Here is a 13,204-nt window from a genome sequence, read left to right on the forward strand (position 1 = left end):
GTATCGTTTCTAAACACATACAGATAATCTAAGTGCCCTGAAGAAACGTAACGTCTAGATGTCATTTATTTAGAGACGTTGTTTAACACTCAAAAATGAGACTCTAGATTCACAGGTATTTTACTATTTTTGTAGTTTTATTATCCGACAACATCTTCCAGAGCTTTTCACTTCATTTAATAAGTCAAGGAACACATCCATTAAACAAAAAGTACAAAATATATCTTTAAAAAAAGGTCACAATCTATTTTGCTAAGGAAAACGTATGGTTGAAAGCAGTTCAGCAGTGCAATATTCACAATGGCTGTGAAATCTCTGAGACCAGACGTGTTTGTTTGCCATGGGATGACACCTTTCCTGGTAAAACCTTTGAAATCTCACAAGCTTTCATTATTTTTCACTCAACAGGTTCAGTCTGGCCCCAATCATTATTTTGCTATATCATTTAGAGCAAAATGTGTAGAATTTAGGAACCAAAGCAAACGCTTAAAACCCTCATATATATTTGTGGCTATTTAATACTACTGTTGTTTCATGTTACTAGTTAATGGTTAAGTCAAACATTCAGTTTGTCAAACATACTAATTTTACATTTAATTAAATGAATCGCTCTGTAATAGCTTGCTTACAGTCCAGGGCATGACCAAAACTAGTGCCAACAGCAAAGCTTGTGAGATCCTCAGTGCTTACAGGAAAACATACAAGTATGAATGTCATGAACTTGAGGTTTGGGTTAGGACAAAACACACAGCAAAGACTCTTTCTACCCCAACACACACTCACACACACACACACACACATTTTGAAGCCCAAAATGCTATAGATGAGAAATAACAGATATCTGAACCCACTCTATGAAACTCAAACAATATTCTCTAACAGGAACGAACTGGGAACAAAATGGTGTCAAGTTCAAAAAGAAGGTTACCTCTAAATCGCTCCACACTGCTAACAAAATGAAAGAAAATATTCTTTGAGGTATTCATAGTGTCTGAGAACTTTAGCTACCAGGTTGATGGCTGCTGTGATTCAAGTTCCATGTAGCAAATTGCTTAAATTACCAATTTGTACTGGATAGCATCTCTGTAATTCAAACGTTTATGGATCTTGCTTCTCATTACAGACTTGAGAATTGATCTTTCAATTCTCACTTATTAAAAATGCTTGACATGATGCAAATGAAAATCATGAAATCTATAAATAGGTTCGGAGTAGTGGGAATGGACAAAAAAATACTGTCAGAATAATCTGACACCCAACTGAAGAGAACGTCCAGCATTAGTCCAACTCTCTGCCTTGTACCTCATCAGTCATAAGATATGAGGCATTTCTTCACAAGTTTATTTAAATCTACAACTCGTCTTTGAGTTTAGAGTCCGTTTCATTTTCCTCCTCCTCTTCTTCTTCCTCTTCTTCTTGCTCCTCCTCCTCTTCTTCTTCATCTTCTTCCTTTTCCTCATCTTGCTCTTCGTCCTTTGCATCTTCCTTTCTGGTCTCTTCCTCTTCCTCACGCTTCTTTCTCTCATCCTCTTCTTGACTTTCCTTCATTTTCTTCTCTGTGTCCTAAATAATAAAAAAAAACAGGAAAAAGCGTAAATAAAAGTATGAATTCACTGCACAGAAATGATTTAGTAGGAAAAGATATTGTTTGAAAGGCGTACCTTTGTGACACCCCAGGTTTCATAGCCAACTTCTTCTGCCAGCTTTGGGTCATTGGTAATGAGAAAGCTGTCGAAAATTGTGCCAGACTTAACCTGTGATAAAATAAACGCAAAGGTGTCTTAAAACATATTTAAACCATAATTAAAATAACAACTGCCTTTGGGACATGTTGGTAAAAGTAAGGATATATCTGCAATACCTGCCAAAGGTCCAGTCCAATTACTCCAATGCTATTATATTTATAGATTTCGTTGTCAGGTGTGTACTCGGGGTTATCAATCTCAGGGTGTACCCATTTCCCCTTGTAAGCAGGATTGTCGATTTGCCTGGGTTTCCACTCACCCTAAAACATCAAAAATTACATTTGAGAATAAGACAACAGAATTCACTGTGAGAAGGTGTATTTGTACAATGTTTAGCATTGAGTATTGCCATGTTTATTTACAAAGCAACAATAAACGAAAAGGATGTACATTGTATTCAGGATTTGTGACCATGGGTGGTTCCCATTCCCCATCCATCTCATCATCCCAGTCGTCGGGTTTCTTGGCATCAGGATCAGGGATGTTCTCGGGTTTGTCCCAGTCCTACAGAAGCACATAGGGTCAGGTGGTTTAACAGAGCTGGGATTTGCAAGAAACTGCAGTCATTAACATAAAATATATCAATATTCAAATTCAGTGAATGCACAGATCATTATGGTATTCGCTTAAATTAGTTTGCAGTATATTTTTTTATATGTTGTGCTGGCCAATAGGTTATCAAGAAAAAGGTATTTGGCTGGTCATTCATTTCTGTTGAAAGCCTTTAAATGAAGAATGAATGTCAAATGCAGCTTGAATTGTAAATTGTGTTGATTTGACTTGACAATTAAAATATTTAAATAACTTTCTTAAATCTCACAATTTTATATGCACTTAGTGAAGGCAAAGAGTAGATCTGACAGGCACTGATGTTTATCCTAAATAGTGATTTAATTCGTTCATCTGTTTCGCAACAAGCAAGGGAAAGAATCTTTTAGGTTTCATACAACAAACAGGGCTGGTCTCACCTCTGGTTTCTTGTCATCAGGGTCGGCAATCTTCTCCCTCTCATCCCAATCCGCGGGCTTTTTCGCTTCAGGATCCTTTATCTTTTTAGGGGGCAGGAAGTCCCAATCCTCTTCCAGAGATCCAGATTCTACTTTCTTATTGTCAATCTTGACTTCATAAGTGTTGTCAGGATTGACAATTAAAGTATACAGGTGGGTGTATTCATCATCCTGGATGATACAAAATATGAGACTTTTAAGACGTTATATCTCAAGTCGGTCAATTTATAGGGACAAATAAACAATAGGATTACCTTGCATCTGATGTCTTTGTTGATCAAATGATTTTTGCCCTTGTAATTGAAAATGACATGCACTTTCTTGGTGCCAGGGCCGCAAATGTCAGGACCTTGAGAAGACAAAACATGTTTTTAAGTCCCTTGACTGAGGGTTAAAAATATCCCTATGCAAAAATAATGTCTTATTGTAAATTCATATGTACTATTACACATTAGCTCAATACAACTTAAAAGCCTCCACAAATTAGAGTTAATGCTTATCAATGGCATAAAACAACCATTTGAAACACTTACCAAACATGATATTATATACAGAGTCTCCATTCATGTCTTCCTGCTTTAGGTCTGATGGGAAAAGCTTGATGTATCCACCGCCACAGTCAATGCTCTGCTCGTGTTTTACAGTGAACTGAATCACAAGGGACTGGTCCATGTTGCTGAAATCCTCAAATCGAGATGACAGCGCATAAAAATGGGCGTCCTGGCTGGTCTGAAGACCTGTGCATTCACAACAAGACATTTAAGGTCATACAATCTCCCTGTGTTTACAGTAACTTACATGTGGCTTTATTATGTTTTGAGAAACCGTACATTTGAGATGCTGTGACATGCTTGCGGCGCAGAAGGGCACGGCGGTGACGTCACAGGCCGTAGCCTCCCCGCGCAGTATTTATTACGTAAAATAATGCAAGCCAGTGGAAACAACAAATTAAAACTAATTGGCGTCGAGGTTTACAATTAGTTTCACAATGCAGTGCTTACCCTTATCTTTGTCGGCATCGCCATAATATTTGCCTGCAGTGAGCACAAATTTCCCGTAGTCGGATTTGTGATTGGATTCCACCCATCGGCTCCTCCAACTGTCTGCAATTATAGATTATTGACATGACAAAATGTGTGAAATTAATATGAAATCACAATCTATCATCAGCATTCATGTTTGCATAATTATGAACACAAAGTAAATTTAGACAAGACTGTCATTTATCCATGAAAATCTCTCGTGCCTTGACTAACGTAATTGTTATAATTGAAGATGTGCTGGCATCTAATCAAGAGTAAAATTCCATATTTCTTAATACTGATTTATTATTCCACTTTAGTATGCTGTTAGTGGCAGGCCATTGAGCAAGTCTCCAGTGACAACATTACAGAAAAACAAGTCTATGGTGACTCCATCCCATGCTCGAAAGACAAAAATAACACTTTAAAGCAAAGAAAACGAAATAATGCATGACTTACCACCGTCTTCAAATTGCTCTCGGAAATAAACAGTTGATTCTGCTGTTATTAAAGCGACGGACACGGCCATACAAAGCAAGGATAACGGTGTCATCTTTGCACAGAATGTACTCCCTTATTTAAGGGAAAGAGTAGAAAAATATAAAGAAAATGTATTAAGCAATATAAGGCTCGACTATTTCTATAAGGAGTACTGTTACGTTAGTATCTTAACATGCCTGCAGAAATGTGCGCTCCGATCATTCGCGAACGCGCAGTCTTGCCTCTAGACTGAGAACAGATGGCTGGCTTTGATTGGTCGGCAGCTGGAGACTCTAACGTCACACCCGCCAGCCAATCAGCTTCATCTGCGGAATATCGTGGAGTTGGCCAATGGCAGCTGACCACGCGATTGACAGACGCGCACACAAAACACGAATCCTACATGTATACATTTATGTAGTTAACGGTTAAGCTAATAACTATCATTATATCTAAGTTACAGGTGAAGGGGATCAAGAACAATAGAACTCTAATGTAATTTCCTACTGAATCCTGTTGAATAAACCAGTGGCTAACGTTAGGAGATCAGCATAATCCACATCTTGAATCAAGAGCTTATTCTGGCACAATTACATTTTATTTTCACTTTAAACAAATATAAATTAAAAGATTTTAACCATTCCTAGCAGTTGACTGTTATCACATTGACATAAAAATGCATAATTTAAAGCGGTTTACTGCTTCCCATAGGGAAATTAACCATGGTTTTAGTTTGGGAAATGTGAAGATTGATTACCAATTGTTTTACCACAAATGCCATGGTTAAACATAGTCAGTTTGTGGTAAATATGATTTTACCACAAATAAAACCAAAAACTATGGGTTATAGTTACACCATGGTTAATTTTCATGAAGGATACTCTTTCACAATGTAAATAACATACAGTAACCACAATCAAAACCTGAATATTTTGTTGCATTAAAAAAGTGTTGCTGACAAACAGCTGAGTTTCCAACAAACATCTGTGGAGAAAACCTTTATAAAATGTATCCTTGGCTGGTTAATTCTAATAGTTTATTAAACATTAAACCTTCAAACCTTATCAATGCTGAAAAAATCAAAAGATAAAACAAAAGCTCATAATCCTTATTTCCACTTTACTGATTTAGAAAAATGAGTGCTGGCATTAGAAGTGTATACAAGACTCAAAATACAACAAATTAAGCCAATGAGATCTTAAGGGTTGTTGTTGAGCTTACAACTTTACGTCACTGAACACAAAATCATCTCTTTTATGTGGCTGTGTTCTAATACAAACACACACACACACACACACACCTTAAAATACACATAATGTGCAAAACAAAAATACAAGTTATTTAACACAAGATTTAAATATGTTAAATATTTATGGAGACAATGATTTTAAAATATGACCCAAAATGTGTGGTACATAGCAATTCCGGGTTAAATACCACCTGGTTGCATTCACAGCATGTGTGGAATAGAGTCAGTCACTACAGAAAACCATTTTGAGTTGTCCCTCAAGTCTGCAAACTAAAACGTATTTACAGCAACACAGTAACAATGAAGGGTTTAAAGGCGGAACAGTTTATTTGTAGTGCTCTCTGCTTGTCTATTAGGCTCCCACTGTATTTGCATGACTGTAAACACAGCCTGTGTTTTCACAAACAAGTTGCTTACGGTCACACAAATACATGTAAACTTCAATGTTAGTTGGGAGAAGTAGATAAGATAGAAGTAGGCCTATATGTAAAGTTATTTAAAAAAAACTATTAAAGTAGAGTTTGACTTCTACTCTCCCTGTCCTCAAGAGTGTTTAAAGAATATGAGGTACTGAGTTGCAACTCTATGTTTGTAATGCATTTTCATGTTGTATCACTTATATGTTGCATTCAGATAAGAGCAGCTTTATTTCAGCTTCATTCAAGTACAGTATATACTAGTTGTTCAAGTCTATACTTTAGTGATCATGTTCACATGCTCCGTTATGGTAGAAAGAAATTGATCCTTTGGGGAATTGATTTGCACCCCTGTGCAGAGAAAAGTTTCTCCTCCTTGGGAACATACAACATGGCTTTGGCCACTTCATCCAGCGTTCCCTCATCTGGTTCAAGGCCACGAGCTGCATAAGCATCACGGGCACACAGCTTTACATGACGATACTCCAGTGGCAGGAATGGTACAAAGAAGTCAATCAGATGGCCTGACATTAGCTCGCTTTGGGCGAAACCTCCTGCAAAAATCATATATAATATAAATGTTAAGCAATCATTCTCTGATTAAGAGTAAGACTTCTAAGCACTATATATGAAAAAGTCACATACGTTCCCAGCAACATGAGTGATGATAAAATGTTTAATTATACCAATATTGATTTAAAGGAATAGTTCACTCAAAAATGAAAATTCTGTCATGAATTTCTCAAATGGTGGCCCAGAAATCTCCGTTGCTAACCGTTCTTCTAAATATCCTTCTTTGTGTTCAACCAAACAAAGAAATGTCTATACAGGTTTGAAACAACTTGAGGGTGAGAAATTCATGACAGAATTTACATTTTTGGGCGAACTATCCCTTTAAGCTGCAACTTGATTTAATCGATTTTTATGACGTGACTGACTATTTACCTTCAGCCTCCATAGCTTCAGCCCTCAGAAGATGTTCCAAGTCCTCCATGCCAATGTCTTCCCGGTTTTGTCCCGAATGCCAGAAATCAAGTGCCACATCATTGATGGCACCACCACCAATATTGCTAAAGCGTGTCAAACAGGTAATTTTCAAGCATTATTTTCGAACAATAGGAATCTGAATAATAGCTTTGATTTAGTGCCGCTGGGAGCAGGAACTTTATGTGTGAACGACTGGCATTGTCTGGTCAATTTTCTGTCAGGTTGTATAAATGTTTAGCTCTGTCAAGAACTCACCTTAAAAAGAGAAATATGGCTCTCCTATAGTTGACCCCATCCACATTATCATAATGGTCCATGTAGGGCTTTATAGCATCAATGAGACCTGGGTGCAGCTTCTCAGCCTCATCAAAAATAAAGAGAGTCTGAGGGCACCTGAGAACCATGTCTCGAATCGCTTCTCTCAACTGGCCCTGATCACAAACACAGCCACATAATAAATACAAACACTGACTAAACATTCAATAACATGTAGAAGTACATTTCAAAATTCTTCATATCAACAAGTAATCAATTGTACGCACATGATTTCCCTGATCAAATGTTCTTACTAAAGTAACCAACTATGTAAAAGTTCACAAAATGTCAAGAATTGTGTGTATCTAATGGCAGAAGTCCAGTACATGTTCCCCAGAAGTCCAAATAGTGTATTGGACCTCTGCCTGTGAGCTGTGTTGCAAGAATGATTTTACCATTTTTTCAAAGAAATCTACAGCGGTTTGTGGATTTACTCTAACCAATGAGTGAATAGTCTTGTGTAAAAGGTAATAAATTAACCAATGACCACTGAATCACAATAAATGACCCGGTCATTTGCAAAGCTTTTCTCACCTTGTACACGTCCACTAGTCTCGTGTGAGGGAAATGGAATGGGGCAATGAACAAACGCACGCATTCACTCTTTATACCATCCCGGTACAGGTTGTCCGCCACTATCCGAGCCACAAAGTTATTGCCTGTTCCAGACCAGCCGTGAAAGGAGAGAGTCAGTGGCTTATTGGACTCTGGGTTGTTGATGAAGCCTTGAATCGCTTTTAGGACCACTGACTGGGCCAGGTGCTGACCGTGGAGCTTTACCTGCAGATCTCTTTCCAGTCCTGAACATTATTAAAAATGAAAACAAACTGAACCTTTTGAGTCTAGTAAGGGTCACTACCTGGTGTTTCCAAGTTTTCTATGATAGAGGGAACCATGAATGTTTTTATAAAATAACAGATGGATGATGAGTGATTGTTTTACCTGTGATATTATGTGTAATCCTACAGTCCCCTGTATCACAGCACTGACCCAAGCTGCAATACCAAGCCATTAGCATACCGGTGTAATACTGGGGAAAGCTTGGCCAAATGTCCCCTGTAGGAACTGTGAAAATCACATTACATCATATTAATGCAAATTAAACACAAATACGAGTGCTTTGCAAACAAACACTTTTTACAAATCCATACAATTTTGAAATATCTGTTGTGATTTTACTTTTTTTTTATAAGCTTTTTTATTCAAAGCCATGTAACACCGTTACATTTTTTACTGCATTTGTATTATTATTTAACCTTATAAAATACTTTACATAATTATGCATTGCATTTTTGTTTAATTATTAACGAACGTATATTCAAAAACGTTATTTTACCTTGCTGGGTCGCATCATCTTGGTTTGGCTGACAGTCCCCTTCCCATAAATTGCAATAGATGTAATTGAAATAATAGGTAGATACATTTGAAATGCTGTCGAATTGAAAAAAATCCGCTTCTGCCGAAACAGCTAACAGCAAGATTACGATAGAAATCATCTGTGCCGACGGAAATATAGATCATGAAACAAATGTATCATTGAGCTATAAGAAATAATTCTAGGGTCCATTCAGACATACTGCATCAGTCACACCGAAGGCAGGCCAGCGAGCGAACTGGACCTCGACGTCACAAGCTTCATTTGAAGGGAAAATGGGCGGGGCTTATCTCTTTGGACCGTAAACTCACTCCATCTTAAAAATCATTCATAGTCCATTTAATTTTGAATGTGATGGCTAGTGATAACTGTCAGTATAATAATGTAAATGATTGTGCAGACTGCTGACACGCACAAAAAACGTATGTCACGTGATACCCATTACTTTTTGCTGCGCTGATGGGGAGAAGCAAATGACAAGCATGCGTGATTACAGAATAAAATTCGACAACGTCTCAAGTCAGTTTTATTTTGACAATGAGGGACCAAACCTAATAGACTAGTGGACCTAATAGATAGTATACTTCAGGACCTAACATATTTGCGCGGTTTTGTTTTCATTAATTTACCATCATAAATACTGCATTTGTGAGATCATGTTCAATATTGTAGTCTAAACAAATCAAAGTATAGCAATTTCCCCTGAACTAGCTTCCAATGGAATAGCGTCATGACACTGTAAAATGGAATTTAAGACTTGGTTTGCAAAAACAAGTTTATTAAAAAAAAAATCAGTTATCAAAAGGCAAGTCCAGTTTAATATTACATGGCGCATAAAACATGATTCCCTCATTTAAAAAAATAAAATTATTTTACAGACAAATAATTCAATGCTTTACATGAAGTTACTTTTGAATTTAAGAAAACAACCTGGTTTGACAAGCTCCATTAAAACAGACAACCTAAAATGTTTCCTTCAGATACGATTTCAACAAAATTGCTTCAGGTTTTCAATAAAAATAAAGTTTGCATGTATCAAGCTTTTAGTACAATCTTACATTCTACCCCTCACTTTGTCTGGGGTGGAGTCATTTGTACTTTAATCATTCATAGCTGTATGCATTTACACAAATTACAATTAAATTGCACTTGATTATAGATTTCTTGAAGCAAGCTTGACTAGTCAAATCACGTAAACAGCAAAACAATTGAGATCTGGCAAACATCTACAAACAGTTTATATATTATACAAAGTTTATTAAAAAAGAACCAGATACAAACATAGAAATGCAAGCTCAATGGTCATGAAATCAGTAGACAAGAAACCCTTGGAGGAACTTTACAGCAATTGCATCAAAAACAACCAGTTAGATCCTAAAGCCACAGAAGACAGGACATCCTGTTGAAAAGAAACAAGTTAGCAAGAGCAGAAATCCCAACACAAGTTATCCTAATAGGAATAATCAACCTCAGAAATAAATGGAACGGTAAAGGGTATAATCAGCAGATTCATTTGGCAGAATCAGGTCATCACAGGTTGAAAGAACACTAAACGAATTCAGGAGAGGACCCACCTTAAGGTTCTCCAACGACATGTCAGCACCACCTTTAAAAGAAATTGCAGTGGGTTAGTGGATCACAAAATCTAACTCTGGTCCAACTGAGGACCGTGGTTTCAGTTCAAGACTGTCCACATTAAGTGTTCAGGTCAGACATTTGCAAAACATCATAAAACCAAACATCATGAGAGAGTAGGACAAGGAAGCAAACAAACCTGTAACTGGGACACGATGCACTCAACTCCATGTGACACATTAGGTCTGTTACCTGTCAATGAGCAGAAACCGGTTAGGACCAAAACCATCCAAAAAAGGTTCAGAATCTGGATCTTAACGGACCAGCTCAGACAGAGCTAATTTCCAACCTCCATGCAAAAGTCAGGGGATGTCATTCGTCACAGCAGTCATACAAAACATGTACTAATACACAGTTACAAAACAAACTTACATAGCCAGAGCAAACACTAGACATCATGGGGTCCAGATGACTGTCTGGACCAAGGAAGACGTAAAATGGCCATTTGCCCTGCTTATCACAGACCGCACCTAAAATGCAACAAAAACGTGCCATTAACAAAAGCACATCAATGCAGAATATTTTAAAAACAAACCAGGCTCAATCAGTAAGTGTTATGGATCCTCAACAATATAGGAGACCTGATTCGAAATCATCAGTTTGAGACCGTGCATTTCAGCTTTAAAGTAGCACTCGAAACACACTTACCAGAAGCAAACTGGCCAAAACGCCTCCAGTATTTCCACAGCCAGACTTCACGTAGCAAATCTATAGGTAAAATAAAACAATTAGATACAGAATCACAGACATGTCACCTTATTGTACAGAAGGTTAATTGCATCAGATAGGAGCGAAAGACATTGCTCTAAACTCTACATGGTTTTTCTGCTGAACTATGTTGTCATCACATGCATTAGGACTCATAAAACAAAACGCCAGAGTCAAGCAACTTACCAGGTTGGACTGCTTTCAGCAAAAACCCATCTTTCTGCAATGAGAAAGCACAGGTAAGACACCAAACGCAATTATTCAGGAAGAATAAAGAACGGATGATGCATCAGCTAGGAGCGAAAGACATTGCTCTGTGTTCTACATGGTTTTTCTGCTGAACTATGCTATCATCCCTTGCATCACAGATAGTAAAATAGCAACCCCCCCCACCCAAAAACAGTACCATGTAGAAACGGCGACAGCATCATCCACCCAGTCCATGTTTCCAGAGCAACCTGCAGGAACAGGTGTTGTTTAATACAGTGCCAATGTAAAAAGGATAAAGATCTAAACAAAAAATCTGTTTCAGTACATAGATCTCTTTCATTCTAATTCAGAGAGATTCCCATTGTTTCAAAACGATCATCATTAACAGCGAGCTGTGTCTAAATGCCATGTAATGTCAAGTATAAAAGAGCTCACCTTTCAATTAACCCGGACTGCATGCATCCCTAAGAATAAAAGATAAATGAGGATAACCAAGAAAATATACAATTGAGTAGTATTAAAATGTTGTGCATCAGATAAGAAACATGTGGTTGAAATCTCATCATACTGATCTCAAGAGTAGCAAATAGAGTCATCACGCGCACTATAATGAATTCTGTATGTATACATTCCAAATATACCTTGTTGGGCTTGCATTGGGCCAGCTGCATTGTGAATACCTGCAAAAAGAAACTCATTACAACTCTGCACTGAGAACTAAAAACAAACGATTAAGCTCACAAAGCCTCAGTGTAAAAATTCTCAGAAATCACTCCTGTCCACTACTCTTAATACTTTTTCATCATCATAGGCTTTAACTCAAGAGATTAAGGTGTATTGACGCGTTTAGTTACGTTACCTGCAACTCATGGTCTCCGTTATGGACCAAACTGCACCTGAAAAATAGAAATACTCCCCTTACTTCGATATAACGTAAATATAAACAAAACGCATGCACAACGAAATAAAGACACTTATCAGAAATGTTGGCATTCATCAGTTTATCTCAGATGTCCCTACCAACATTATTTTTCATCACACAAGTGGGCACGAGGTCATGCTAAGCTAACGAAACTTAACCACGTGGTTAGCACTGAGGTAATCGATGTTTAATTCTCATAAATAATACATTTACTTTCCAATCAATAACATTAAGTCCTTAAATAAATCACTCAATTTTATATGGAATAACTTGAGGCGCCTGACCACGTGCACAAATAACCTGCGAATGTAAGTAATTAAAAACTCGTACAAAAGCAAAACTATGGATCTATGAAAAGGCATTTGAATTAAATCTACTTCGTGCCGACTCCCAACACACACAAAAAAAGAAACTAAACAGAAGTGAAAATACTCACATTACTTCCTCGAAAACACCACCGACGAATGAGACCGAACGAACGTGTCGCATTTGCTTTTATAGGGCTTCAGCGCAATGATTTCTGGGAAAATTCCTGACTTCCTCTTCATCCGCATTGATTTAAGACAAATAAACACCAGGTGGCGCTGCAGTGCCTTTGATTTGCGCTCAATGTCATGTTTATGAAGGAAGACCAGTATAAAAATAAACAATACTAATTTCCAATGTATACGTTAATCAGACATCTTTAAACCAATTCCTTGTTTACATCTTCACCATCTACGTCATCATGCTATTTTTATTAAAAATAATATTTGTTTATCAGATTGCATCACATTGGCATGATGGACATGTCACATCTGTGTTCCTAATGATAATGATAGCCATCTGTTAGGATGTTATTCAGTGTGTTTACAGTGCTAATTCACTGGAACAAGTTTGCATTTTGAGAACATGTACTGTTTGCTTTAGCAATTTACTCTAATACAAATAGCCTATATGGATTTCTATACTGAAATGTGTTTAATTTGGAAAACAAGCTCGAAGTAGCTTGAAGATATTTATGAATATCTTCATTCAGCTAGACACAATTAATGGGATATCTGTAAAAAGAAATTCATTCAACCTACACAATTTGGTCTTACTGAAATTTAATATTACATTTTGATACATGAAAATCGCATACAATCGATCAT

At 37.2% G+C, this 13,204-nt stretch overlaps 2 protein-coding genes, 1 long non-coding RNA gene and 7 other non-coding genes across 10 annotated transcripts; all 10 read right to left on the reverse strand.

Annotated features, from left to right (window-relative positions):
- Nucleotides 1–116: 116 nt before the first annotated feature.
- On the reverse strand, nt 117–4,520 carry calr (calreticulin). Its single transcript, XM_057356548.1, has 10 exons — nt 4,452–4,520; nt 4,234–4,347; nt 3,754–3,855; nt 3,286–3,489; nt 3,007–3,101; nt 2,714–2,923; nt 2,136–2,249; nt 1,862–2,005; nt 1,662–1,754; nt 117–1,563 (listed from the first exon to the last, which is right to left on the reverse strand). The coding sequence occupies exons 1-10, from the start codon at nt 4,474–4,476 to the stop codon at nt 1,351–1,353; spliced, it is 1,314 nt and encodes a 437-aa protein (XP_057212531.1). The 5' UTR covers nt 4,477–4,520; the 3' UTR covers nt 117–1,350.
- A 320-nt stretch (nt 4,521–4,840) lies between these two features.
- tor3a (torsin family 3, member A) lies at nt 4,841–8,855 on the reverse strand. The gene is made up of 6 exons (XM_057356063.1): nt 8,558–8,855; nt 8,164–8,286; nt 7,756–8,021; nt 7,162–7,337; nt 6,865–6,989; nt 4,841–6,473 (listed from the first exon to the last, which is right to left on the reverse strand). Exons 1-6 carry the CDS (start codon nt 8,715–8,717, stop codon nt 6,226–6,228), a joined length of 1,098 nt encoding a protein of 365 aa, XP_057212046.1. The 5' UTR covers nt 8,718–8,855; the 3' UTR covers nt 4,841–6,225.
- A 520-nt stretch (nt 8,856–9,375) lies between these two features.
- LOC130567728 (uncharacterized) lies at nt 9,376–12,557 on the reverse strand. Its single transcript, XR_008964632.1, has 11 exons — nt 12,508–12,557; nt 12,009–12,045; nt 11,791–11,829; nt 11,585–11,613; nt 11,346–11,397; nt 11,126–11,159; nt 10,880–10,939; nt 10,604–10,701; nt 10,371–10,423; nt 10,171–10,202; nt 9,376–9,995 (listed from the first exon to the last, which is right to left on the reverse strand). It is a non-coding gene; the product is annotated as an uncharacterized LOC130567728 (long non-coding RNA).
- Nucleotides 10,062–10,135, reverse strand: LOC130568677 (small nucleolar RNA SNORD47). The gene has a single exon (XR_008964731.1). It is a non-coding gene; the product is annotated as a small nucleolar RNA SNORD47 (small nucleolar RNA).
- Nucleotides 10,270–10,331, reverse strand: LOC130568681 (small nucleolar RNA SNORD78). The gene has a single exon (XR_008964735.1). It is a non-coding gene; the product is annotated as a small nucleolar RNA SNORD78 (small nucleolar RNA).
- On the reverse strand, nt 11,004–11,088 carry LOC130568680 (small nucleolar RNA snR60/Z15/Z230/Z193/J17). The gene has a single exon (XR_008964734.1). It is a non-coding gene; the product is annotated as a small nucleolar RNA snR60/Z15/Z230/Z193/J17 (small nucleolar RNA).
- LOC130568679 (small nucleolar RNA snR60/Z15/Z230/Z193/J17) lies at nt 11,221–11,305 on the reverse strand. The gene has a single exon (XR_008964733.1). It is a non-coding gene; the product is annotated as a small nucleolar RNA snR60/Z15/Z230/Z193/J17 (small nucleolar RNA).
- LOC130568676 (small nucleolar RNA SNORD79) lies at nt 11,461–11,539 on the reverse strand. The gene has a single exon (XR_008964730.1). It is a non-coding gene; the product is annotated as a small nucleolar RNA SNORD79 (small nucleolar RNA).
- LOC130568682 (small nucleolar RNA SNORD75) lies at nt 11,893–11,963 on the reverse strand. Its single transcript, XR_008964736.1, has one exon. It is a non-coding gene; the product is annotated as a small nucleolar RNA SNORD75 (small nucleolar RNA).
- On the reverse strand, nt 12,118–12,199 carry LOC130568678 (small nucleolar RNA SNORD74). The gene has a single exon (XR_008964732.1). It is a non-coding gene; the product is annotated as a small nucleolar RNA SNORD74 (small nucleolar RNA).
- Nucleotides 12,558–13,204: the final 647 nt, after the last annotated feature.

This window comes from Triplophysa rosa, linkage group LG17 (genome assembly GCF_024868665.1).
Source record: "Triplophysa rosa linkage group LG17, Trosa_1v2, whole genome shotgun sequence".
NCBI classification, from domain to species: Eukaryota; Metazoa; Chordata; class Actinopteri; order Cypriniformes; family Nemacheilidae; genus Triplophysa; species Triplophysa rosa.